The sequence below is a fragment of the Nannospalax galili genome, unplaced genomic scaffold, assembly GCF_000622305.1.
Source record: "Nannospalax galili isolate Female #2095 unplaced genomic scaffold, S.galili_v1.0 scaffold1852, whole genome shotgun sequence".
Taxonomy (NCBI): Eukaryota; Metazoa; Chordata; class Mammalia; order Rodentia; family Spalacidae; genus Nannospalax; species Nannospalax galili.
The window spans coordinates 264,316-289,297 of record NW_008331531.1 but is presented as its reverse complement, the minus strand read 5'-3'; the positions used below and the strand labels follow the sequence as shown (position 1 = coordinate 289,297).

The window sequence follows — 24,982 nt, the reverse complement described above, 5'->3', positions numbered from 1 at the left end:
AAGCCATTCATCTCTGAGGTTCTTTGAGGGTGTTTCAGGCCAACTTCTCATATGCCAGGATTGTTGCCAAATAGCTGGGCAAAGTCCCAGTTTCTTCCTCTGAGGAGTCTTAACAGCCATGCCATTGAGGATGTGTGGATTGAGACCTAGATTTATCTCTTCAGTGATACTTTCTAGATCACCCTAGAACTTTCTCCTTTTATAACTTGCCAAGACAACTTATCTTTCCTGTTCTATGTGTTCTACTCCCGTTGGAACCATTTTGCTTGGTTAGAATGTGACTGCCCCTTTCTTCCATGTTGGTGTAGAACCAATACACTGTCTTTTTTCTCCCATTTCTAGTTCCATTCCCTCCTTTTCTTTGCTTCCAGAGAAATCTAGCTTGTTCATGATTCCTTAACTCTCAAGTAAGAAATTGAAAATTGATTGGTTCAAAATGGGATAATGGAGACTGTAAAATTGTGATATATTTTAAGCCAGAGGTTTTTTATTCATTGCAAATATTCTTCATTCTTGAAAACATAATACATATGTATATGTATATATATAATTTGCATTAATACACTAACAATATTTAGTCTCTATTTTGGGGGTTGTTTCAGCATTTGTAGTTTTAAATTTAATTAATTTCAAAACAACAATCCATATATTTAGATCTACCTACTCAAATACTTACAATAACAGTTAACATTGAAATCTCCCTTAATTTGTACATGACAGTGTTCAAAATACTTTACATATATTGACTAAATTAATCACAGTGCCGAAAAAAGTAGATTCTACGACACATTCATTTCACGGTGGGAGAATTGAACAGGGAAGCGCTTTATTGATAGGTTGTCTGAACCTGACTAAACCCTCACACTTCCCTATGATATCCTGCCTCACTAGAAGAACTGAAGGATCATAAATTCGGTAATAATAACTGCCAGCCAAATACCTTTCTTTCTATATATCATTCACTGTTTTGGCTACTTTGACATAGCAAGTAGTGTAATCTGCTTGATGTCGCTATTAGATACAACAGAACTGATCACAGGGTGGTTTGCATGGACAGCAGTAATGGTATTGGTGGACACTGGACTGTACTTTAGGTAACAGTCCCAGGGATATGCCATCAAGAGAGAACAGTAGCTTCAGGTCCTTTTCATTCCATATTAATATCCATTCACTCACTCTGACATTGGTTGACTGTTTAATGAAAAACCCTCTCTCTAGGGGCTGGAGAGATGGCTCAGTGGTTAAGAGCATGCATTGTTCTTTCAAAACACCTAGGTTTGGATCCCATCATTGGGTGTCACACAAATACCTGTAACTGGAATAAAGAATTAAAAACAATAAAAATAATTCTTAAAGAAAGCCCCTCTATCTGACTGGTTCAACAAAGAACTAGGTAGCATGCTTGTTAAATGGCCCATGCAAAGACAAAATGGGAAAAAGCATTCGAGAGAACAGTATCTCATTGTTTGTGTTATAGGAGTATTTGTTAATGTATGTTCTACAAGAATTTCCTTATATAAAGATGTGCTCTTCCCTGCTAGGCATGGTGTCACACAGTTGTAACCCCATCAATTAGACAGTGGAGGCAGGAAGGTCAGGAACTCAGTCATTCTCATCTGCCTTGTGAGTTTGAGGCCAACCTGGGCTACATAAGACCCTAATCCAAAAGTAAATAGATAACTAAAACACCCTTTCTTTGTTAAAATCACAAATTTTATTAATCTTTTAGCATTTGCAGACAACTTTTTCTACACACCATTCCAAAGTCATTTTCTGCTATCATATGATAATTTTTATTGCTTATTAACCAACTGTTCATTAAAAACACAAAAATTATGGTGCTTTGCATGCTGTTAGTTTAGAAAAATACACAATTAGTATGTTTTAAATTTTTTTTGAGGATTTCACGCATGAACATTGTATTTGTATCATTCCCAACCCTCTCAGTGCCTGTCTAACTCCTCCCACGTTCCCCCATTCCTTCCCAGTGTCTTATCCTCTTTCATGAATATTATCATTACACATACATACATACATACATACATACATTTATAAATATACATATACATAAATTGTATATAGTACATTGAGTCCATTTAGTGGAACTCATATATATATATATATATATATGCATATGGATGACCACTTGGAATGAGATAACCTATCAGAGAGCTAGTCCCTTGGAAAAACTGATTCTCCTTCTCCCAGCATCCATCAGTTACCCAATTCAAAGCTAAATTAAAAGGGAAATCATTAAGGTAACCAGGTATGTATTGGAAGTGTGCTGTTCATAAGGCATAGAGTTAGTGAGATCTTTTCATGTAGGGAATAGAAAACCTGTTGGAGAAGATAGACATGGAACAAAAAGTGAATTAATGGAGATAAATGGTGTATAACCTAGAGTTAAATAATAATAACACCTGATAAAGAAGCATCCTAGAAAACGGCAAAGCGGGGTCCTTGTGTTGTGTGGAGATGTGGAGCACCATAGCATCCTTCTTGCTCTCTGTAATACAAAATTGCTCACTTGGACTGTAACTGTTCTAAGTCTCCAGTGGGAAACGAATTACATAGTACTTTTGTAATGAATGAACGAGTTCAATGAGAAATGAACTCTGTCATAAACATTTATAAAATGACTTGTAGATGAGTATTCTTGCTTTCTAGGAAAGGAGGGCTCTCTACTGTGGGCAACTTCACTGTAATGATACATTTTTTTTTCAAAAAATATCAAGCACAGGCATGAAGAGCTCTGTGAATTTGAGGTCAGCCTGATCTACATAGTGAATTCCAGGCCAGTCATGGCTATATTGTAAGACACAGTCTCAAAATCAAACAAACAACTGCACCCCCCCTCAAAAAAATACTGAAGAATCTTAAGCACATACAGACAAATTTCCTTTTGTGGAACAAAAGGAAAATTAAATACATTTGTTCAGTTATACCAAGAAAAAGGCAAATTCTCAATTTTTTATTTCATATTTAGTCCTTATGTAGCGATTGCACATGGAGTTAATGTGCTATGAATATGGCACACTGTGCACTCATCAAGACAGGGAAACTGGCATAGCAATCTTTTCCAATGTCTAATTTCTTTGTCATAACAAGACTTGAAATCCCCTTTTTTATAGTTACTTTAAGATTTAGTCCTTTATTGACATTGCTCACTTGCTGAGATCTTGATTTAAGATTTTAGAATGCTTTATCAGAATGGAAAAAGTTCAAACAGGAAAGTGATCATCTTTTAATAATTTATTTGTGTAGATTTTCAATTTAGAATATTGATTCTTATTTCAAGAGGATTTCTTACTACAAGCAGTGCTTCCTTCATTGATTGATTGTGTGTGTGTGTGTGTGTGTGTGTGTGTGTGTGTGTGTGTGTACTACTGCTCTAGTTTACTCCTCTGGTTGAACTAGAAACTCAAAGTATGAGAGAAATGCTTGACCCTCAGATGACATGCAGCCTCCCCTTATAGATGGATCTCTCCACTGACTCTCAAGTAAGAATGCAGGAGCGATAGGAATAGCATCTTTTGCCTTAGATGAAGAAGTTGGAAAGAACAGAAATGCCATTTTCCAATAGAGTGTAGTGCAAGAATCCTTGATTGTCAGCAAATATGTAGCTAGGAGTGGTGGTGCTCACCTTTAATCCCAGTATTCAGGAGGCAGAGGCAGGTGCATCTCTGTGAGGTTGAGGCCAACCTGGTCTACAAAGCAAGTTCTAGGCCAACTGTGGCTCCAGTGAGAAGCTGTCTCAAAAAGAAAAAAATAGGCAAAATACCAGTGTGGTCCTCTTAATAATGCTGTGTCTATGAACAAGCTGTTTTTACCTACATGTTTTGGTTCCTCACAATGAAAATCAGAAGGTCAAACTTGTTATTTTAAGGGATTCTTTCTGTTTAAAAATTTGAGAATAGTTTTATGAAGATCTGTGCATAGTTTGGGTAAAGAAAGCACCCCAAGCCCCTTAATTTCTGGTTTTGGTGGGGACCATAATTTCCATTCTTGGCTGTCATCCTTTGCCTATTAGTTTGGTCTCAGAATCAATGTGAATTGACTCCCTTTGTCCAGGAGAGGGTATGCCTGAGTCATGGCAAGCTGGATTTATCTCCCAGCTCCAGCCTGACCTCTTGCTGTGGTAAAGAGTCTGGAATCTAACTGATAGGGTCAAAATAGTACTGATGATGATGACGAGCATGGTGGGGGTGAAATCAATGACCTCCGTGATGTTTGATGCACCTGAAGTGTGCTGATGTCTTTCCAGGGAAGGAGCTTCAATTACTCCATTGCAACCACATTTTCCTGTGTGTGCTGCTATAGGCACTTCTCTGTCTAGCAGAGATCAGGCACAAGACACAATGCTTGGAAAAGGCTGCCAGTCACAGAACACAGAATTACCTTCGCAGACTGTACCTTACACTGCAGCAGGATCTACCTCAGCGCACACTTTCCTCATTCCTTTCAGCCAGGAGAGAAAGGAATTGAGCATTTAGTTTTCATCATGAAAAGGAAGTTATTTTCTTTATCAGGAGGCCCTAGGGATTGTTTCACATTAATGGATTTTGTGATATAAGGTTTAGATTCATCAAAAGTGATTTCTACTTCCTTGACATCAAGGATAAAATTCATAACAATCTGACAGAACCATTTAGACAGGGAAGGAAGAAGCTTGCTGATACCTGTCACTTGCAGGTGCCTATGAATAGAGGCAGGAATTAAATCTTTAAAACAACACTATATTCAGAGAGCAAACAGTCTAAACGGACAGTGGATTAACATATTAAAAATATGTTTTATATCTTGTAATCATTCACCACTTCTGGATTTTATAATCCTTTGGCCTCTTCTTCCATAATTATCCCTGAGCCTTGGAAGGAGAAGGCGTTATATAGGTGTCCCATTCAGGACTGAGCACTCTGAGGTCTCTTATTCTATGCGCATTGACCAGTTGCACGTAGAAGTTGGAGGCCTTTGTACTAATCACCATATACTGCAAGAATCTTCTTTGGTGAGTGCTGAGAGATGTACTAATCTATGAGCATAACAATAAGTCATTAGAAGTCGATTTAATACTCTGTTCATTTAGCAGAGTAATGGTAGTAGGCTTTCTACTATAGCATTTGACCTGTCTAGCCACGGGTTCTTGGCCCCGATAACATTGTCGGGTGTGGGATCCATTTTGTGAAGCAAGCCTTAAATGCAATCAGAAAGTGGTTGGTTACTCCTATGACAGTCTTGTCATTATTGTTCCAGTGGGTGCATCAGGCAAGACCAGTCATTATTGTGTCTCTCGGGGTTCATAGCTGTGTAGGGATGATGATTACTTTCCTCTTCTCACAGCATGCATAGCACTTTTCAGTACTATAAAAGCTAGGCAGTTGTCACCAGAGTTCTTTTGGGGTCTCTTGCACAATCATATAAACCATATAATATATTTTATGGTAATTTATTATGGTTTATGTACTCTGGTAGGGAGGGAGTAAATGAGAGAACTTACACAGAGACAAGCACTCTTGTGCTGGGGCTCAGAGCCTGCCACCTCAGATGCTCCCGGGGCCTGCCCATAGTCTCCGTTAACTTTTTCCCACACATCTTGAGCCCACAGTCTTGTCCCAGGTCGGTAAACGCCCTTTCTTGCATCCACGTGGGTGAGGCTCCCAGGCTATCTTTCTTTCCACACCTGCCACTGCCACGTAGTCCTATTGGCTCACTGCTTCCATCCCAAGATGGCACAGATAACCCCTCCCCAGTCCATTTACAGCAGCAGGCCCCATCCCTCAGAGGAACCAGCCACCTGGGGAACAGCAGTAGACATGAAGCTTTGAGGTCAACACTAGGTTGGTGTGTCCTTGTTTGTTCTACAGCTCATGTATGTAGTACCTTAAGCAATAGGGTCAAGTGCTAGTGGGTAACCAAGAGGAATGGCAATTTCAAAACTGTTGGAGGTCTACAGGACTCCCATGCTCAATAACTCTAAAATACAAAATTCATTCCTGGTATTGGACATTTTACTTGCTAACCATTGATATCCGGTAAGATCATTACCACCCTGTTATAGGGTAACTCAGTTTAAACTCTTTTTACACTATATATGTATAAATTTTAAGACGCTTTTATAAAAGTGTCTTTTTGGAAAAGTAGTAGGTTTCCATATGACCTTTTCAAAAGTTCTTTAATGTTAGTTATGTGCTATTTTGCTCTCCCATTCCATTCCACTTAACTGTTCCTAGTTCGTCATCCCCCTTTCTTCTTTATATCACTGTATTCTTTCTCTTCTCCCATTAAGGAACTCCCTCACCATGGCTCATTATTAGTTTCCTGACCTCTATGAATTTTCCAATTCAAGAACACGTATCTATAGATTTAAAGCTAGCACCCATTTATGAGAGAGAATAAGTGACATTTGTCTCTCTGGGTCTGGGTTACAGGCTGTGGTCAATACATTATATAGGGAGGGGAGAACAAGGAGAGGGAAAAAGGCAGTCAGTCATTCTGGAGCTCAGCCTTGAACCTCTGGTTCAGTGGTCAGCCACAATTGTTAGGCTTGTGATGCTTATGTTTCTTAATCTCTTTTTTAAAATTTTTGTTTTCAGGTTTGAGAAGTTAATTAGATTTAGCAACAGCAAGAATTTTGGTCAGTAGTAGAATTAAAGTTATTTTTTAAACACAATTTAACATTAGTTTTAGAATTCTATACAGGAGTATTGTATTTACATTTATCCCACCCTCCTTCCCTCCCCAATTCTTCTCCTGTCCACCACTCCCTTTCAATTTATAACCTCTTCTTTTTTATAATTTTATTTATTTATCCATTTATTTTTAATTTTTGAGATTTTCATCATAAGTATTGTGTTCACATTATTTCCGTCCCTCCCCGTCCCTCTCCAACTCCTCTCATGTCCCCCAAGCCCCACTCTCTCCCAGTTACTTGGTGTCCTTTATTATTGTTTACAGATACACACTTATATTTATAAGCATGCAGACATACAATGCATTGAGTGCATTGAACAGTGCTCACGTGTCCTTGTTCTGGGCTGCCCAGTTGGAAATAGATAGCCTTTTAGGGTGCTAGTCCCTAGAGAAAACTGCTTCTCCTTTTCTCAGTACTCATTGGTTGCCTGTAGTTTTTCATTTTGAAGTGGTTTCCTTATTCTGTGGCTATTTGGGATCAGGTACTTCTTGAAATGGTTAGTCAAGTTAGTGAGTGATAGGAGAAGTTTTGTATTCCTTCAGGGGCATCTAGGCTCGCAGGCAGCTAACAGAACAAACAAACCATTACTGTGTATGTGGTGTGCTCATGATGAGTTGAGCATGCTGATTCCTTTTGACAGTGTGGAGTACAAATATGCATTCATTTTTAATTAAAAAATTATATGTATGAGTGTATTGCCTGAATGACGTAAATGCATCAATGTTGCACAATGTCCATGGAGGCCAGAAGAAGGTGTGGGATTCCCTGGAACTGGTTATGGATGGGTGTTAGTTGCCATGTGGGTGCTGGGAATTGAATCAGGGTCAGCTGTAATAGCAGCCAGTGCTTTTAACTGCTGAACCATCCCCCCAGCCATACATTTTTTTTTGTAAAGTTAAATTATTTTCCATTAGGTCCAGAATCTCATTAAACGTTTTAGATCACATTGAGAGTTCTCTGTCTCACCATCCCTTCTTCAAATATCTTCCCCTCCCAATTTCATGTCCTCCATTACTGTTTTTTAATTTTAAGAAATGATTTATTTCTTAAAAAATTTTTTTGGATCTGGGAGATGATTCAATGGTTAAGAGCAGTGGCTGCTCATGCAGAGGACCTGAGTTCAGTTCCCACTACCCAAATGGGAGCTCACAACTGCCTCTAATTCCAGTTTCAGGAGATCTGACACCATCTCTGGCCTCCATGGGCATTGCATGACATGGGTTCATTTACGTACATAGAGGCTCAACACTTGTACACATAAAAATAAATAATTTTGTTTTCTTTTTTATTGAATTTTTTATTTAATACATTATATTTTGATCATATTTAGACCCCTACTCTGTCTGCATCTCCTTTAATAGTCCTTGCCTGATGTCATGGACTCTATTATACATATATTAAGGCCTATTAAGTCAAATTTGTGTCCCCCAAATGACCTTTGGTGTGGGTCCATCTACTAGAGCCTGGTTAACTTATCCAGCACCACATCCTTAAAGAAAACTGATTGTCTCCCAGCAGGTATCTGAGGCTAATGGTTCTGAAGGTTAAGTTGGGACTTCTTACCTGCTTCTCCATGTTTATGCTGGGGTTTTGTCTGGCTTGAGCTTACAAGGGACTTGTGCATGCTGTCACCATTGCTGTGAGTTTGTACGAGTAACTGATCAGCTGTCTGGAAAACTGATTCTTTATAGTCATCCAACACTTCTGGTTTTTACAGTCTTTCTGCCCCATCTTCTGTAATGACCCCTGAGCCTTGGAGGCAGAAGTTTGATATAGATGTCATATTGAGAGATAAGCAGTCTGCAGCCTTTTCTCTCCCTGTTGACAACTTGTGTATGTAGAACAAAAATTATTTCTTCAACCTTCTTATACTCATGATGTACTCATGTGTGACTTTCTACAGGAAAATTTGGATTTTCTGACAAAAATACTTTCTAACTAAGTTGAAAATGATGACTTTAAAATGAATCTATAAATTTATGCTTTTTATATCAATGTGCACAAGTTCTAATAATTGATAATTTTGACATTTACTTTAATAAAATTATTGCAATTTAATATTTCATATTACATCAATTCTTGAAGTGATTGAACAAATTCTCTTTAATTTATTATTTAAATTTTTCCTTTTGCTAAACTTGGCTAAGTCATTTTCTGCCTTAGTTTTCCATTGCTATAATAAAATATCTAAGAAATTCAATTTAAAAAGAGGAAATACTTATTTAAGTTTAGTTTTAGAGCCTTCATTCAATGGTTGACTGATTCCACTCTGTTTGGGCCTCTATTGGGTGGGAATATTAAGGTGAGAGCAATGTTGCTCACAAAATGGCCACTGGGAGGCGAAGAGAGAATTAAAAGGGCCCCAGTGTTTCCTTCATGAGCAAGCCACTAATAACTTAACTTTAGTATCATTAGATCCTAATTCCTGGTGTTTCGAACACCTCCCAGTGGGAGCAAGCTGCCAATCAGGCCCTCAAAACATTGACCTCGGTAGACAGTTCAGATTCAAGCCACAGCATTCCACACTTGGCTCCCAAACCCATGTCCGTTTCACAATGCAAAATGCATTCAGTCCTTTTCCAAGTGTCCCTCAAATCTTAAGCATTCCAGCATTGCCTAAAAGTCAAAGTCCTATAAGAGCAAAGTTAAACTCAACTTTATTTTTTCAGTATTGATCCACTTGTCCAAGATCAGCTAAATAAAAAAATTCCAATGGACTTTCTCCTTTAAATCAGGTCAATTACACACACACACACACACACACACACACACACATATGGACTCATGTAAAAATAAAAATAAAATGCTTATGGTTGAGTAGAGTATACGCATACATTGTATAGATCTAATATTGTTAAAATCAAATAAGTTGCAGCATTGAACTGATTTTGAAAATATTTTGAAGAATTTGTGATTAAAAGGGCATGGTGGTACACACCTTTAATCCCAGCACTGGAGAGGTAGAGGCAGGAGGATCTCTGTGAGTTCAAGGCCAGCCTGGTCTACATAGTGAGTTCCAGGACAGCTGGGGCTACAGGAAGACCCTGTCTCAAAAAGACCGAAAAAAAAAGGTAAGAACTCTGTATATATTGTGATTAAAATAAATAAGATCTATCATCTGGAATAATCATAAAGATTACACTAAAATATTTAAATTATTTATTTAGTTTTATTTCATGTGTATGAGTGTTTTTGCTTGCTTACATGTAAGTACACTATGTACATTCAGTTCCTACAAAGGCCAGAAGAGGGCATCTGGAACTGGAATCATGGTTGTTAATTGCCTTGTGGGTTCTCAGAACTGAGCCCAGGTCTTCTGTGAGAGTAGTCAGGGCTCTTAACTGCTGAATTCTCTTTCCATCATGACACTAAGATTAAAACTGATAAGATAGTGGAAATGCACAGCCTTTTCCGTGTCTTGTATATATTTATCAAATAAATTACATATTGTCATATTATTTCCAAAATGAGTGTGCCAGATTATATAGTAATGTGGGATGGAATCAGAAAGTATAAAGGGTGTAAGGAAAGACATGAAAACCTGTAATTACTCCTTTTGCTTATTCATGTGTCTTGGGTCTGGAGAGTGGGCCTTTGGGGATATTTTCTCAAAAGAAACCAGATCTATTAATACTCTCTGAGCTGAAAACATTATAAATTCATTATTTTTTTATCTGATTTATAGCAAGACTGAGTATAGAATCTGCATCTTAGACATCAAGTGGAGAATGTGAAAATCTTGGCTCTATATTGTGACATCTTAGGCAAAATAGATTCTTGTTTTTAGGAACACATCTTTCTTGACTAGAAGCTTTAGAAACACCCCTACCCACATCTGATGTGTTTTCTAGCTGTTGGTATGTGTCTAAAACTCGGACTGCTTCTGTTAAATCTTCTGTTTGCTTTTCTGTCTTTTGTCCTTCTGAGATTGATCCTATTAAACAGCATCAAGGCAGAATGGAAGTGCTGTGGATCGTGTGTTTGTGTGTTTGTCAGAATGACTTAAGGGGAAAATGGGCAACATCAGTGAGACAGACTCCTCTTCTTCTGTGAGCATAGACACTGAAAATTATCCTTATATTAGAAACCATCCCTGTTCTTACTGTTTCTCATCTTTTCCATGACATTCTATAGCCAATATCTGAATATCAGTGAATATGAGTGAATATGAAGCTCAAATATTCATAAAAGCTGAGGTAGAAATTTAGAATTTACTTTGAAACGTAAGTTCTATTTTCTACTCTTTTCAAAGAATGATTCCCTCTTCTATCTCCTTGAGTTGCAATCATGCAGTTTCTAATTTGAAATCTACTGTGGTAGAAATTTGATGTTTCCCAAATGATTCCATGATGAAGTGAGACCAGGTAATGGATTTTTCTCTTTCAACTATCAGATTCTTTCTCAGGGCATGAGTCATGAAGCTGTGCTACTGAGTTCCTACTGAAGAGGACCACAGAGAATGGTTCTGAAAATGCTTGTAAGGAAGATCGTGAAATTTATGCTTTGGGTAAGGCAGGTTTCGGTGGCCAGACACCTGTGCTACTTTGCATTGTGAATCTGGTTATCAGTGAGACACAGGAAGGCTGTGAGTAAAGGGAGCGTCTAAGCACCTCTAGTCTCCACACTGTTCTTGGTAAGTCACTAGTGTGTTTATTCACATAGCATAAACTTATGTAAGAGGAAAATAACATTTCCTAGACTAATGTATCTTCCTCTGGCTCCATAAATATGTACAAATAAATAAATGAGTAGACAACAGGAATAATTTAAAAAATCTTACAATTTCTATAACATCTATTTGAAATTATGTTTTCATCATGCCTGTAATGTTTTTGTTATTACATTTTCATTCTTACCTCATTGCTATGTACTACATGGAAAAACTTTAAACTAACTTTATAGTTGCTAGTAAGTGCCCAGCAAAACACACAACACTGTAAGTTTCTCTCACTCATTACAAAAACAACATGAGGCAAAAAAAAAACCCAATTTTCATTGAGTAGGTGAAGCTCAATGATTAAATTGCTCAGGGCTCCAGAGTACCTATTGGTGAAGATAGGTAAAGGTCACAGATCATTTTTATATCTCTCCACCTACTCAAGAGATGAGTCTTACATTTATATTTCTAGCAAACAGATAGAAAGTGAATGTGTGAAATTGTATTGATTGCCAAAGTCCAGAGTCAATGTCTAAATAACATTTTGTGCTACAAGGAAGTCTTTTTATTTCCTGTCTGTATCTCTCTGGGATCTATCTAGTTAGGCAGGTTGAATTGGATTAGCCTCAGAGAGATTTGGCTACTACACTAAGGACCATGATAGTTTACAAGCTGCTTTCTCTTCAGTCTTGTTGGTATTGTACTTTCTGAGAACTGGATCCATAGCCGACTTTACCTTCGTCAAAAGTGAAATTACCCAGATCAGCAGTCTCTTAAACAGCATGAATGGGGTTATCAGATTATTTCCTGTGAACAAATACTAAATACATCAAGGAAAATTAAGTCCTACTGGCAATATTTAGAGGGTTAAGAAAGGTGCAATGCAGAACTCAGAGAAATTCTTAAAATTATCTAGCACTGATACTACTTAATGATGTTAAAATGTATTAATGAAATTAGAATTTTCATTTGTAAGTTTCCTACTGTCGAAGTAAAACCCAAGGAGCTAGACTAGAACATGATATGCAGAAACTGTTACTATCCCTACACAATGTCTACTTGTAAGCTCAGTCTGCTTTCTGCATGTGTATAGCAGTTTATAAATAGGAACTGTGTGCAGTTATCTCAAATGTAAGTGATGAAGAATAGAAATCTTATTGTTGGTAGCAAAAATAAAAAGGAAAGGTTTTCATTTGTTTGCACTGTCAAATATTTATATGCACACATTGGGACAATTTGTCCATGTACCTCCATGCATGGCTTCGTCTGTGTAAAGTAAGGTTCAGTGATAATGAACTTCTCATTAGGATGGTGAGTGTTCTCACACGAGCCAGTCTGATGACAAACCAGACAGGAAGAAAGTAAAGAAGACTGGAGTTAAGAGCTTATTACTGTAAGAGGTTTTTCCAACTATTTTCTTTCCCCCCACTTAACATGCAAAGAAATTGAGACCAAATATGGCACAGTAATTAACTGAATGTCACAGGCATATTTATTACTGGTCTCATTTCCCTCATTGGCTGTTGTAACCACTTCCTTAGACCAAAGCCCCTTTGTTTCAGAGGTGTTATCAGTTACCTGGAACTGATCAATGAGTGTTGCTTTGCCTTTCCAGAGCTGTCTGTCCCATGAACATGAGGAATCACACCTTCGTGACAGAGTTCATCCTGCTGGGAATTTCTAACTCTGAAGGGCTCGAGAGCATGATCTTTGTCCTGTTCCTGGTCTTCTATGTCTTCGCCTTGCTGGGGAACCTGCTCATCTTCCTCACCATTCTGGCTTCCCCCAACCTCCACACTCCCATGTATTTCTTCCTGGGAAACCTGGCAGTGTTTGACCTATTTTTCCCTTCTGTGAATTCTCCTAAGATGATGGCCTACCTAGTGGGGCAGAGCCGCACCATCTCTTACCAGGGCTGTGCTTCTCAGATTTTCTTTTACCACACTCTGGGTGGCACCGAGTGTTTCCTGTACACAGTGATGGCCTATGACCGCTTTGTGGCCATTTGTCACCCTATGAGATACACAGTCATCATGAACCACAGGGTGTGTACCTCCCTCACAGTGGGCACTTGGCTGGGGGGCTTTGCCCATGGAAGCATCCTCACATTTCTTATCTTTAAGTTGCCCTACTGTGGCCCCAATGAGGTGGACAGTTTCTTTTGTGACATTCCGGTGGTGCTGTCCCTGGCGTGTGCAGACACTTCTCTAGCACAGACTGTGAGTTTTACCAACGTGGGTGTTGTTGCACTCACGTGCTTTGTCCTGGTCCTCATTTCTTACACTCGCATTGTTATCTCCATCTTGCAAATCCGGTCCTCAGAAGGCAGGCGCAGAGCCTTCTCCACCTGCAGTGCCCACCTCACATCTATCATCCTGGTCTATGGGCCAGTGATTCTTGTTTACCTCAGACCTGCTTCCAGTCCCTGGTTAGACTCTGTTGTTCAGGTGTTTAACAATGTTGTCACCCCTTCCCTGAATCCTTTGATTTATTCCTTGAGAAACAAGGAAGTGAAAGTAGCCCTAAGAAAGGTATTAAGTCAAGTGGCCCCAGCTTTGGGGTATAAGCAATAGGAGCAAAATTCCACAGAATTATTTGGGAATTGTTTTGGGTTTACTCTTCATCATAACTGTTGCCAAATTAGTGAAGTGGTTGAAGTTATTCTCCCTCATTTCTGGGCAGTGGAACTGATATATGGGTTTTACATTGAAAGAAGACTTTTCAGATTGATCCAGTGTTCCCTTTTGAATTTGCCAAAACAGGGCATCATTTCTGCTCTGTAGAGTTACCCATGGAATTATGTTTTGATTGGATATTGTACTGGAGAGCTTTACTGTCAACTTGACACACCTGGGTTGAGGGACCCTTAATCGGGAAATTGTCTCTATTGGACTGGCCTGTGGCCATGTCTGAAGGGCATCTTCTTGATGAGTGATGTGGGAGGGCCCAGCCCACTGTGGGTGGTGCCACCCCTGGACCTGTGTTGCATAAGAAAATAAGAAAGCAGGCTTAGCAGGAGCCAAGGGAGCAAGCCAGTAAGCAGCATTCCTCCATGGCCTGTGCTCCAGCTCCTGCCTCCAGGTTCCTGCCCTGAGTTCTTACCTTGGGCTCCCTGATGAGCTACAACCTGGGAGATGTACGCTGAATAAACCCTTTCCTCCCCAAGTTGGTAATGGTCAGAGTGTTTTGTCACAGCAATGAAGAACAAACTAGGACAGAGATCATGAAAGTAAAACTTTCCTCATGCCATGGACTAGCTCTTCTTCCCTCTATCTCTCTCATCCCTTCTTCCAAGTTATGTGCTCCTGTGCTCTAGTAAACATCACTTTGGCCACTCACTTAAGCTAATCACTGTCGATAATGTATGAAATTTGAAAGCAGGATTGCAGTTTGGTAAGTATAATTTTACTCTGCAAACAAGATAAAAGCTATGGAGTTGAGAGGAGTTTGGTGGCTTGAACATAATCAAAATACATTGTATGAAAGTCTTAAAGAATCAACAAAAGTATTTTACAAAAAGTTAAGCTACCAGTTTGAGAACCAAGAAGAATATAAAAGACAGCACATTTAGTACCCTCAGAAATGTTGTCCATTGTCTTATAAGATGGTGTCTTATTGCTTAAATTCCAAGAAGGCTGATGATTAAATGATTTGCTTGTTAATGATTGTGATTGGCTTGGGGCTTCATGTGTCCAGGGGAGAACTGAAACCCGAGGATTTGGGGAACACAAACTGGGCTCAATAGGCCTTAAAAATAGAGAGGAGAGGAAGTGGGCAGTAGGGAGGGGGGAACAGGAGGTAGTCTGAGAAGATACTGGGGAAGGGGTTTGAATATGATCAAAATACACTGTATGAAAAATTCATTAAAAATTGTGATGGTAGCATAAAAGTTAATCTCTTCCTAAATTGTGATAAGGCACTCTCAGGAAGCATGGGGGATTGAGAGCGGATGCAGGTATGGACAAAACACTGCCCAAAAGTCAATATTCAGGATGCAAAGTTTGGTGTTAAGGGAATAAGGTCCATTCATAGGTCTGAAAAGATGGACCAGGCCACATTCTCCAAAAGACTGTTTCAGGGAGCTTATATGGGCCAAAGTGCCTTTATAAGGAAGAACACCATTAGACTATGGACAGGATGTGTACACACACACTGGGTGTGCTTTTGCCATCTTATATAGGTCTGTGCTTTTTTTCTTTCTACTGAAAAATTCTTATATAACAAATTTTTTTCTTCTCCTAAGCCAACTCTTAATTCTTTAGCTAAGCACATTATTTTCTATCTAGCAAGTTAAACATTACTTCACCCTTAACTGAAGAAAGTTTGGCAAGTTCCATGGTTATCTATAAATTTTCAGGTGTTTTGGGGTTGTGTAACTAAAAGAAGTTTATTGACAAAGACATTTTGGTGCTGGTGCCTATCTGGTTCCTTTTCCTGAAATATTTGATTCTATGCCTCAGTGTCTTAATTATACAAAGGTGGTGTTTACACTTGACAAAGTGAAATTCAAAGAATGACTTTAAAAAGAGGCAATTTGTAGAATTATTAATCTGAAATACTGTAGTATAGCATGATCCCATTAATGCTCTTACTTGGATAATTTCACACATGGTTACAACAGCTAATGAATTTCACTCCATAAGCTGCAGTTCAGTCCAGTTCACAAGGTTGGCATGTGCCTAGGTTGGTTTGTACAGAAGGTTCAGGTAAGAAGTCCAGCTGCAGATATGCCTCTTACACCAATAAAAAGGCCACTGGAATTCAGTTTGAGGGCCCTGAGCCAGTGCTACTCTACTGGAATTGTTTTCCCTGCCAACACTGTTGAGAACTTCCTTAACTATGTCTTTCTTTCTGTTACAAAATGTTTACTTTGAAATTTTTTCTTTGCCACTCAATGACATCTTCTGTTGGACTTCTTTCCTTATGGGTCTAGAGAGAAGATAACCATTAATTTATTTGTGTAAAATGGGAGAATGGACTTAAAAATTCTGCAGAGTAAAGTTTCTTTAATAAAGCTTTTTATTGAACTTTTATGAATTTTGTACAATATATTTTGATTCTCATTAGACCCTCTGCCCTATTGATATCTCCCTTACTACTTCATTTGATTTCATATAAAGGCCAAATTTGTGTCACCAAGTGCCCTTCAGTGTAGGTTGATCGACTGGAGCCTGGTTAACATGCCCAGAGTCACATCTATAAAGAAAACTGACTCTTCCTCTCCCAGTAGCAATTGATTGCCAATATTTCCTCAGCTAGGGTTGGGGTTTCTTCCCCACTTCCCCAAAATAACAAAGTAGCAAAATAACAAGAACAAATCTTATTCTCAGTACTGTGATCTCTGCAGTCATGGGCTTTTGACCAGAATCACAGAACTAGGCATGAAATTCCCTTTTGTGGAGTAGGGCTCAAATCTAATCAGAAAGCAGGTAGTTGCACCCTAACAGTTATGCCACTACTGTACCAGTGGACACATCTTGCCTGGCAGGCTGGCATTATGGCATACACATTCAGTGCTGGTTAAGACCTTTGAAGTCTTTTCTACCCCAGAAGCCTGCATAGCACCTTTAAGCGCTTTGAAAACTATCTAGTAGGGAAGAAATTTCCAGGTTTCAGTCTGTTATCTGTCATGTTATGTTCAGATCGCAGTTTTTACAGCATTCTTCCCCAATCTCTGGCTATTACATTCTTTCCACCTCCTCTTCCATGATGATAGCTGATCCTTGGGGTGGAGGCAGAGGATGATATCGATGTCTCATCTATGACTGAACAATCACTGTCACATATTCTTTGCATTGACCGGTTAAGAGTCTTTGCATTAGCCTCTGCCCATCACAAAAATAAGCACCTCTGACCCTGGTTGAGAGCAACACCAACCTATGGGATAAAGATAAATATTTAAAAGATGGTTCAATAACATGTCCATTTAGCAAAACAACAATAATAAAATAGGTTCCCACTTAGGGCCTATGACGTCAACCATTTTTTTAAAATTGGGTTTACAGTAATCGGCAAGAATTCACGCCTGAGGAGCAGGCTTCAAGTCCAGTAAGAAAGCAAATGGTTTTCCATGTAACAGTTATGCGGCTATTTCTCCAGTTGGCACGTCTTGCCTGGTAGTTCAGTACTGTAGCATGCAAAGTCCACAGCCGGGTAAGATCACTGATGTCTTTCTTTCTCCAGCAGCCTACATGGCACCTTCCAGCGCTGTGAAATCTAGCCGTGAGGAGAAAGCTTCCTGGTCAGTTAAAGACTGACTTTTTTTCTGTGTCTCACAACCAAATTGTGTGATGTCTTCATCAATAGCATCTTACCATCTAGCTATGTATGGTGGGCAACCAGAAACAATAGAAACAGCATGGGTTGTTTTTTATGCCTCTGAGGCTTCCCTAATACCAATACCTCGTCAGGAGGTATAGAGATATTTGTTTAATTACTCATATCTTCTGGGAATAACTTCATTCACCTTTGTGCGGTGCTTCTGTTCAAACTCCTTTTTAAAAAATTGCATTTTTAACTAGTTTACAAATTAGTGGGACTTCCTAAGGCTTCTTCATACATCATTTCCCCCATCACCATACTCTCATTCCACTTCACCATTTAAGCTCCAACATTGGTTAAATACCTTCCCTGCTCATTAATATTGCATGTGTTCTATTATACTACCTGTGTTATATTATTTGCTTGGGTTGCAAGAGCATAGTTTTCCATTAAGTTTTTTTTCATATACTTTTATTAGGATAACCCTTTTCTTGCCCCCTTGTCTCCCCATCCTCCCAACTCATTCCCTGTTTGAACCTATTTCCTAGTGTTCCCTTACCTACTTTCGTTTTACCTGTACACCACTGTCAACCTCTCCTTTAATACCCTCTCATGTCCCATTTCTAGTTTCTTGATGTCCACCTGCACTCTGGTTAAACACACAAAATAAAATATTTGAAGCTAGGATCCACATATAAGAGACAACTTGTGGTATCGGTATTTTTGTTTCTGGGCCTGAGTGACCTACCTCATCATAATCTTTTCTAGTTCCATCCGTTTGCTTACAAATTTCTTTCTTTTTCTTTTCTTTTTTTTTTAAAAAAAACAGTATTTCATTCTGCATATGTACCACATTTTCCTTATCTATTCATCTCTTTTTGGACATCTAGGTTGATTCCATTCCCTGGCTTTTGTGAATAGAGCAGCAATGAACATGGATGTGCAAGTGTCTCTGTAGGATAATCTAAAGTTCTTTGGGCATATGCCCAGGAGTGGTATAGTTGGGTCATATAGTAGATGAGTTTCTAGTTTTTTGAGAAAACCGCACACTGATTTCCAATGTGACTGTATTAGTTTTCAGTCTCATTACCACTGTAAAAGCTTCCCCTTTCCCCACTCTCCCACCAAATTTTTTGTCATTGGTATTACTGATAACAGCCGTTCTGAGGTGAGGTGAAATTTTAAAATAGCATTAATTGGCACTTCCCTGATAGCTAAGGATGTTGAACACTGTATTTTGTTTGCTATCCATTTGTAGTTTTATTTTGATAACTTTCTGTTTAGTTTTATAGCCCATTTAATATTTTAAGTGGCTAATTATGATTTTTGGCACATATATTTGAATTTTTATTTTGATAATTCCATACATGAGTATTGTCTCTGCATTATTTTCATCCTTCTTGGTACCACTCCAATTCTTCCCACACCACCTCTACTCCCTCTCAATTTCTTTTCTTCTTCTTTGATTATTATTGTTACATATGCATACATTTATACATATGCAAATATATAATGCATTGAATTTATTTAGTGGTACTTGTGTGTACCTTTATTTAGGGCTGCCCACTTGGGATTAGATAACTTCTCAGGGACCTCACTCATCTCTGGAGAAAACTGATTCTTTCACCCTCAGTATCCATTGGTTGCCTGTAGCTGTTCCTCTTAAGGTGGGACCCCATGACATTCTCCCCGTCCACATGGGCATGTCAACTGGTTCTGTCATAATGCAGATCTTGTGAGACTACTGTACTGTGGAGACTTCATTGGTTCAGCTTCCTGATCATGTTTACAATGTATTAACTAGAAGAAGGTGTCTTGTTCTTCTGGCTCCTAAACACTTGTTCTGCCCCCTCTTCTTTGGTGCTCCCTGGGCCTTAGGTATAGAGGTTGTATTGTAGATGTGGCAAGTAGGGCTGGGCACCTCACAGTCACTTATTCTCTGCATTTGACCAGTTTGAGAACTTTGTAACAGCCCACATCTATTTCCAAAAGAAGTTTTTTTGATGAATGGTGAGAGGCACACTTGTTTGTCGATATAAAGATATGTATGTAGAATAGAATAAGCAATTACACTGGTCCAGGGAAGTGGCAGAAGTAAGTTTGACTTTAGGGTCTATGATCTCTCCAAACATGTGTACTTGGCTTTATTTATAATAATACACATGAATTTCCTCCTACTGAGTGGTCCTTAAGTACTATTAGACAACTGTTGATTACCCCCAAGATAAAAATGCCATGACTGCATCAACAGAGATAATTTGGTGAGCCAGTCAAGTCACTGTGGTTCATAAGCTTTACAGCTGGGTAGGATCACTGATTGGTTTTCTCCCCTGGCAGCTTGCACAGCATCTTCTGATACTAAGAGAGCTAGTTTTCAGGGAGGGGGGCATAGCCCGTTTTTAATTGGATTGTTTTTTTGATGTTTATATATATATATATATATACACACACATATACACATATATGTATATATATATATTACATGTATGTTTTGTCTGCATGTATGTATGTAAGTGTACCATGTCATACAATGCTCACAAAGGCCAGAAGAAGGGGTTGGTTTCCATGGAATTGGAGTTTCAATTGTTACCTTCAATTTGTGTCCTGGGAACAGAACCTAGGTCCTTTGGAAGAGCAGTCAGTGCTTGTGCTGATTTGAATGAGCATTTATTTACCCTATTGGCTCTAAGTATTTGAACATGTTGCCCCCAGTTGATGAAGCTGTTTTGGGAGGTTTTAAGAGGAAGCAAGTTACTGAGGTGGGCTTTGAGAGGTGTTCTCTGCTGCTGGGGTGAGGCTTTAAAACTTCAAAACCCATCACTAGTGATATACTTCCACCAGTAAGGATATAAATCTTAAAGATTCCATAACCTTCCCAAATAGCTCCATCAACTGGAAACCTAGTATTCAAATACCAGAGACAATGGGGGACATTTCTCATTCAAACCACAACAAATAATTACACATAGCATTGTGTATTTTATTCTATTCTTTTGACTTACCATTACTTTGAGAGCTTTCTATTTTTCTTTTAAGAATTTTCTAATCTCCAGATCTTTCTCCAACTTGGACCCTCCAGACACTAGATAATCACAAACATCTGAACCCATGGGGTGGCTCTCCTATGGGGAAAACTGTTCTGTAACCAAAGAGCTTTAAAAATGAATACCTTTCTTTAAAAATTCTAGATGGGTGCATATTGCTTTAAGGAATATTGAGGGAGATGTAATGGGGAGAAGGAGGGAAGGAAAGGGGAGACAGGTGTTCCTAGCTAATTGATCCCTCTGTTCTACACCTTTAAGTCATGGCCCACTGGGGAAGTGAGCCTCAAAGGAGCTTCACATTGATTCCCTCCAGAGGGGAAGACTGGATGTTTCACCTTTACTTGGAGACCCCACTGGGTCTATATTCCCAGGATGCAACAACCAGCTTGAAAAACTTCATGGGTCATTGTTTCAGCCCCAGTCTGCCATATTCCCCTTCCGTCTGTAAGTGCTTGTTTTCTGGATTGCGTTTTTCTTATAGCATCCTTTCTCCTGAGGCATAGGTACTTTAGGAAGAGGAAAGGTATGGGGATAGCTCTGCGTGAGCTTGGGTTAATGCTGATCCAGTGGATGCAATGCCACTGTATTTAGTTATGGCTTCCATGATAAGGGCACATCTTGCAAATATTCATGGGGGTAGCACATAATCAGGCCTACAGAGAGGCCAAATTCTAAATCAAAGTAGACAGTTTATAACATTGCTAACTATATATTGCCCATCCCTATATTATTATCTTTTGCCTTGTATTTTCTTATGTGTTTATTAGAGAGATTTCAGTTTTCAGGTGTTCCAACATTTGGACAAAAATGTTTTGAGAATCACTTATGTCAGTAGGCATCCCAGATAGCTCTTAGTCACCAAAGAATCATGGTGTGGAAAAAAAAAGTCTCACTATTTAGAACATTACTCTGTATTAATTTTTAAAGATAGGTCTTCTTAGGGATAGCATTGTGGTAAGGACTTTATATACATTAGAACGTTATGCTTTATAGGAACCACAAACTATTAGTGTCCTATTCATAGAGATTCAAAATAAATTCAGATTTATTTAGCACAATTATCTGGAGTCAGAATGAGGAGCAGATGTGACATTTGAACTCAAACATTATATATATATATATATATAAAATTGTGAGGGTTATTCTATAGTGTCTGTTTTATGTTAAATTCAAGGTCATTGGTTTATTTTTTAGGGGAAAATTGATAATAAATAAATGAATTATTCAATTTAGCACATTGTTTAGTGGCAGAATTGTGTTTGCCTTCATTTGTAAGTTCTTTAGAGTACTTAGGTAATACTGGTTTTTGGAAGGTTCTGTGAGGTTTTCATTTTCATGGTCAAAACTCACCTCAGCGGGTCCATTAATGGAGAAATAAGTGTGAGGATGAGGAATCACACAGCAATAACTGAATTTCTCCTGATGGGAATACCCCACACAGCTGGGCTGGAAAGCATACTCTTTGTCCTCTTTCTGGCCTTCTACATGCTCACTCTCCCTGGAAACCTGCTCATCCTTCTGGCCATCCTCACCTCCTCCACCCTGCATACCCCCATGTATTTCTTCTTGGGAAACCTATCAGTGCTTGACATATTTTTCCCTTCAGTGAGTTCCCCGAAGATGATGCTCTACATGACTGGGCACAGTCACACCATCTCCTACCAGGGCTGTGCCTCCCAGCTCTTCTTCTACCATTTTTTGGGCTGTGCTGAATGCTTTCTGTACACTGTGATGGCCTATGACCGTTTTGCAGCCATCTGTCACCCTTTGAGATACACAGTCATCATGAGTTCGTGGGTGTGTGCCTCCATGACCATGGTCACCTGGATGGGAAGCTGTCTGCATGCATCTGTCCTCACATTCCTCATCTTTAAGTTACCTTACTGTGGTCCCAACAAGGTGGACAGTTTTTTCTGTGACATTCCTGTGATGCTGCCCCTGGCTTGTGCAGACACCTCTCTAGCACAGACTGTGAGCGTCATCAATGTGGGTCTTGTTGCACTAGTGTGCTTCCTCCTTGTCCTCACTTCTTACACTCGCATAGTGATCTCCATACTGAAAATCCATTCTTCTGAAGGCAGGCGCAGAGCCTTCTCCACCTGCAGTGCCCATCTGACATCAATTCTGCTCTTCTATGGCCCCGTGGTCCTCATTTACCTCAGACCTGCCTCTAGCCCTTGGCTGGATTCTGTGGTTCAGGTGTTGAATAATATCGTGACCCCTTCCCTGAATCCTTTGATATATTCCTTGAGAAATAAGGAGGTGAAGCTAGCTCTGAGAAAGGCATTGACCTTAGGAGTGCACAGTCCCAGGGAGTAAGGTTTTTGTCATAACCTGTTTCACAACTTTTCCTCCAGTATGTGGAGGGAATTGCCCTTATTTGGTGCGATTTTTAAGGAGTATTTGTGGCTCAATTGATATTGAATAAATATTGGTTTTATTTGTGACTATGTTTGCTCAAGGTTTATTCAAGCAAGTGATACACATTTACAATTTGCTAGGCACTATTCTATGCACTTTACAAAAACTGTCATATGTCCTGAGCATAACAGTTATATGAAGTGGTTAATACTACCCTCTGTACTAAGGCACGTGAGATCAAGACACTTGCATAGTTACATAGATGTAAGTCTCTCAGCTCAAATAACAGCCCAAAGTGGTGACCTTGTTCTTGTGCTGCTCTGGGGTGTCTCTGATTCTTGCTCCTAATAGGAACTTCCTTTCAGTTTTCACGGAAGTGCCTCTGGTTTTACGTTTTACAAGATGGTTTTTCTATTTGTATTGAGGTAATTAGGTAGCATATATGTATGTCAGTGTGTGTGTGCATGTGTGTATGTATCTCTATGTTATTATGGTATATCACATTATTTGAAATTTGAGTGCCAATGCATATTTGCATACCTAGAAAAATCCTCATTTGATTTAGCATGTAATTCTTTTATCTACTGATGAGTTAGACTTAGGATGACTTTGTAAGTTATATTGTTTCTTCATTTGTTTTTGCCTCATTTAATTAATTAAAAATTATTTAACATACAAGCATACAAGGTTTAATATATTATTATGGCATTATGGAACAACTCATGTTTCAATAGATTTACTGCTTCCTTCATCCCCCCGCATCTCTACCACTCGACACCCTCCATCTCTCTTCCAGTCTTTTCATGTCACAGGTGTCGTTTAGTTCTTGCCTACCCTTCCTCAGCACAGCACACAGTTTTACCCTCTCTTGGTTGCCTTCCTAGTTTCTTAGGCTTTAGACATATTTCCATCCATTCATATACATGCATGTAGATCAGCTTGATCCTGATTTCATAAAATGAGTTTAAATAGCTTCAATTTGCTTTTACAGTTCTTTTGTGATCCATTTTTTGTTTACTTCTAAGGGTCCTAGGGTGATTGTTTTTGTATGTTGTCCAGAATTCTGATTGTGATTAATGAGAAGAGCAGTCGATACTGAACCTGTTTCGATACCAGAGTTACAGTGCAGTTGAGATATTTAATTCTGAGGTTTATAAATGAAAATAATACCTAGAGAACTACTGAAAGTGAAAAAGATACAGGAGAGAGTCACCAGCTATTAAAACACAAGAATTCTAGCATTTAAAAATTCGTGCTATTACTGCATCCAAGAGAATGTACAATGAAATATAACATCGTTATATAATAATCAGGAGGAGGCTAATTCATAGTGGGGCTGGGATATCAATTTCCTCTGTTTGGTACTTACAGTTATAGCCTCTACTCTAGGTCTTCCTTTTGTCAGCACAACATGATGTGTACAGTGGCTTGATCAAGGAGCTTGGAACAGTTTCCCCTGGCAGTGTGTACTGATCCTGGTTCTCAAGGCCAGATGGGTTAGAACTGGAAGTTCTAAGTCAGGCAGCTGGAAGGACTCTGGTGAGTCTGGAAAAGCAAGAGAGGCCAGGATCTTCTGGCAATTTGAGATGTTCCTGTTGGGGATTAGAATGGGATTTGGTTAGTTCCAAAGGGGGGGAAAGGGTCCAGGTGGAGGTGGTTACCCTACTTGACAAGGAGCTCGAGGGGCTTGGGGGTTATGGTAGTGGAAAGGGGCCAGCAGGCAGCTGCAGGTAGCCTACCTTCTGGGTCACTGTAGGGCAAGTGGAGAGTCCTTGGTAGGGAGAAGTGCTGGGATCTGGTGAGTCCCAAAGGGAGAAAAAGGGACCAGAAGGATATGACAGTCCCTGGTACACAGTAGGGTGGGAATCTTGCAATGACCTGAATTGAGAGGGGCTCTTAGGGGTGCACAGGTAGCCTGTCTTTGTCTCTGGCCACGTGGGGCAACTGGAGAGTCCCTGGTGAGATAAG

General features: G+C 39.2%; 2 protein-coding genes across 2 annotated transcripts; both read left to right on the top strand.

Annotated features, from left to right (window-relative positions):
* Positions 1 to 12,964: 12,964 nt before the first annotated feature.
* LOC103728699 (olfactory receptor 958-like) lies at positions 12,965 to 13,921 on the top strand. Its single transcript, XM_008826660.2, has one exon. The coding sequence runs from the start codon at positions 12,977 to 12,979 to the stop codon at positions 13,919 to 13,921; it is 945 nt and encodes a 314-aa protein (XP_008824882.1). The 5' UTR covers positions 12,965 to 12,976.
* An 8,118-nt stretch (positions 13,922 to 22,039) lies between these two features.
* LOC103728698 (putative olfactory receptor 10D4) lies at positions 22,040 to 22,972 on the top strand. Its single transcript, XM_008826659.1, has one exon. The coding sequence runs from the start codon at positions 22,040 to 22,042 to the stop codon at positions 22,970 to 22,972; it is 933 nt and encodes a 310-aa protein (XP_008824881.1).
* The last annotated feature ends 2,010 nt before the right edge of the window (positions 22,973 to 24,982 follow it).

Excerpts from the sequence above, each read along its gene's own strand:
- LOC103728699 (XM_008826660.2), top strand. The coding sequence starts at position 12,977 with ATGAACATGAGGAATCACACCTTCGTGACAGAGTTCATCCTGCTGGGA.
- LOC103728698 (XM_008826659.1), top strand. The coding sequence starts at position 22,040 with ATGAGGAATCACACAGCAATAACTGAATTTCTCCTGATGGGAATACCC.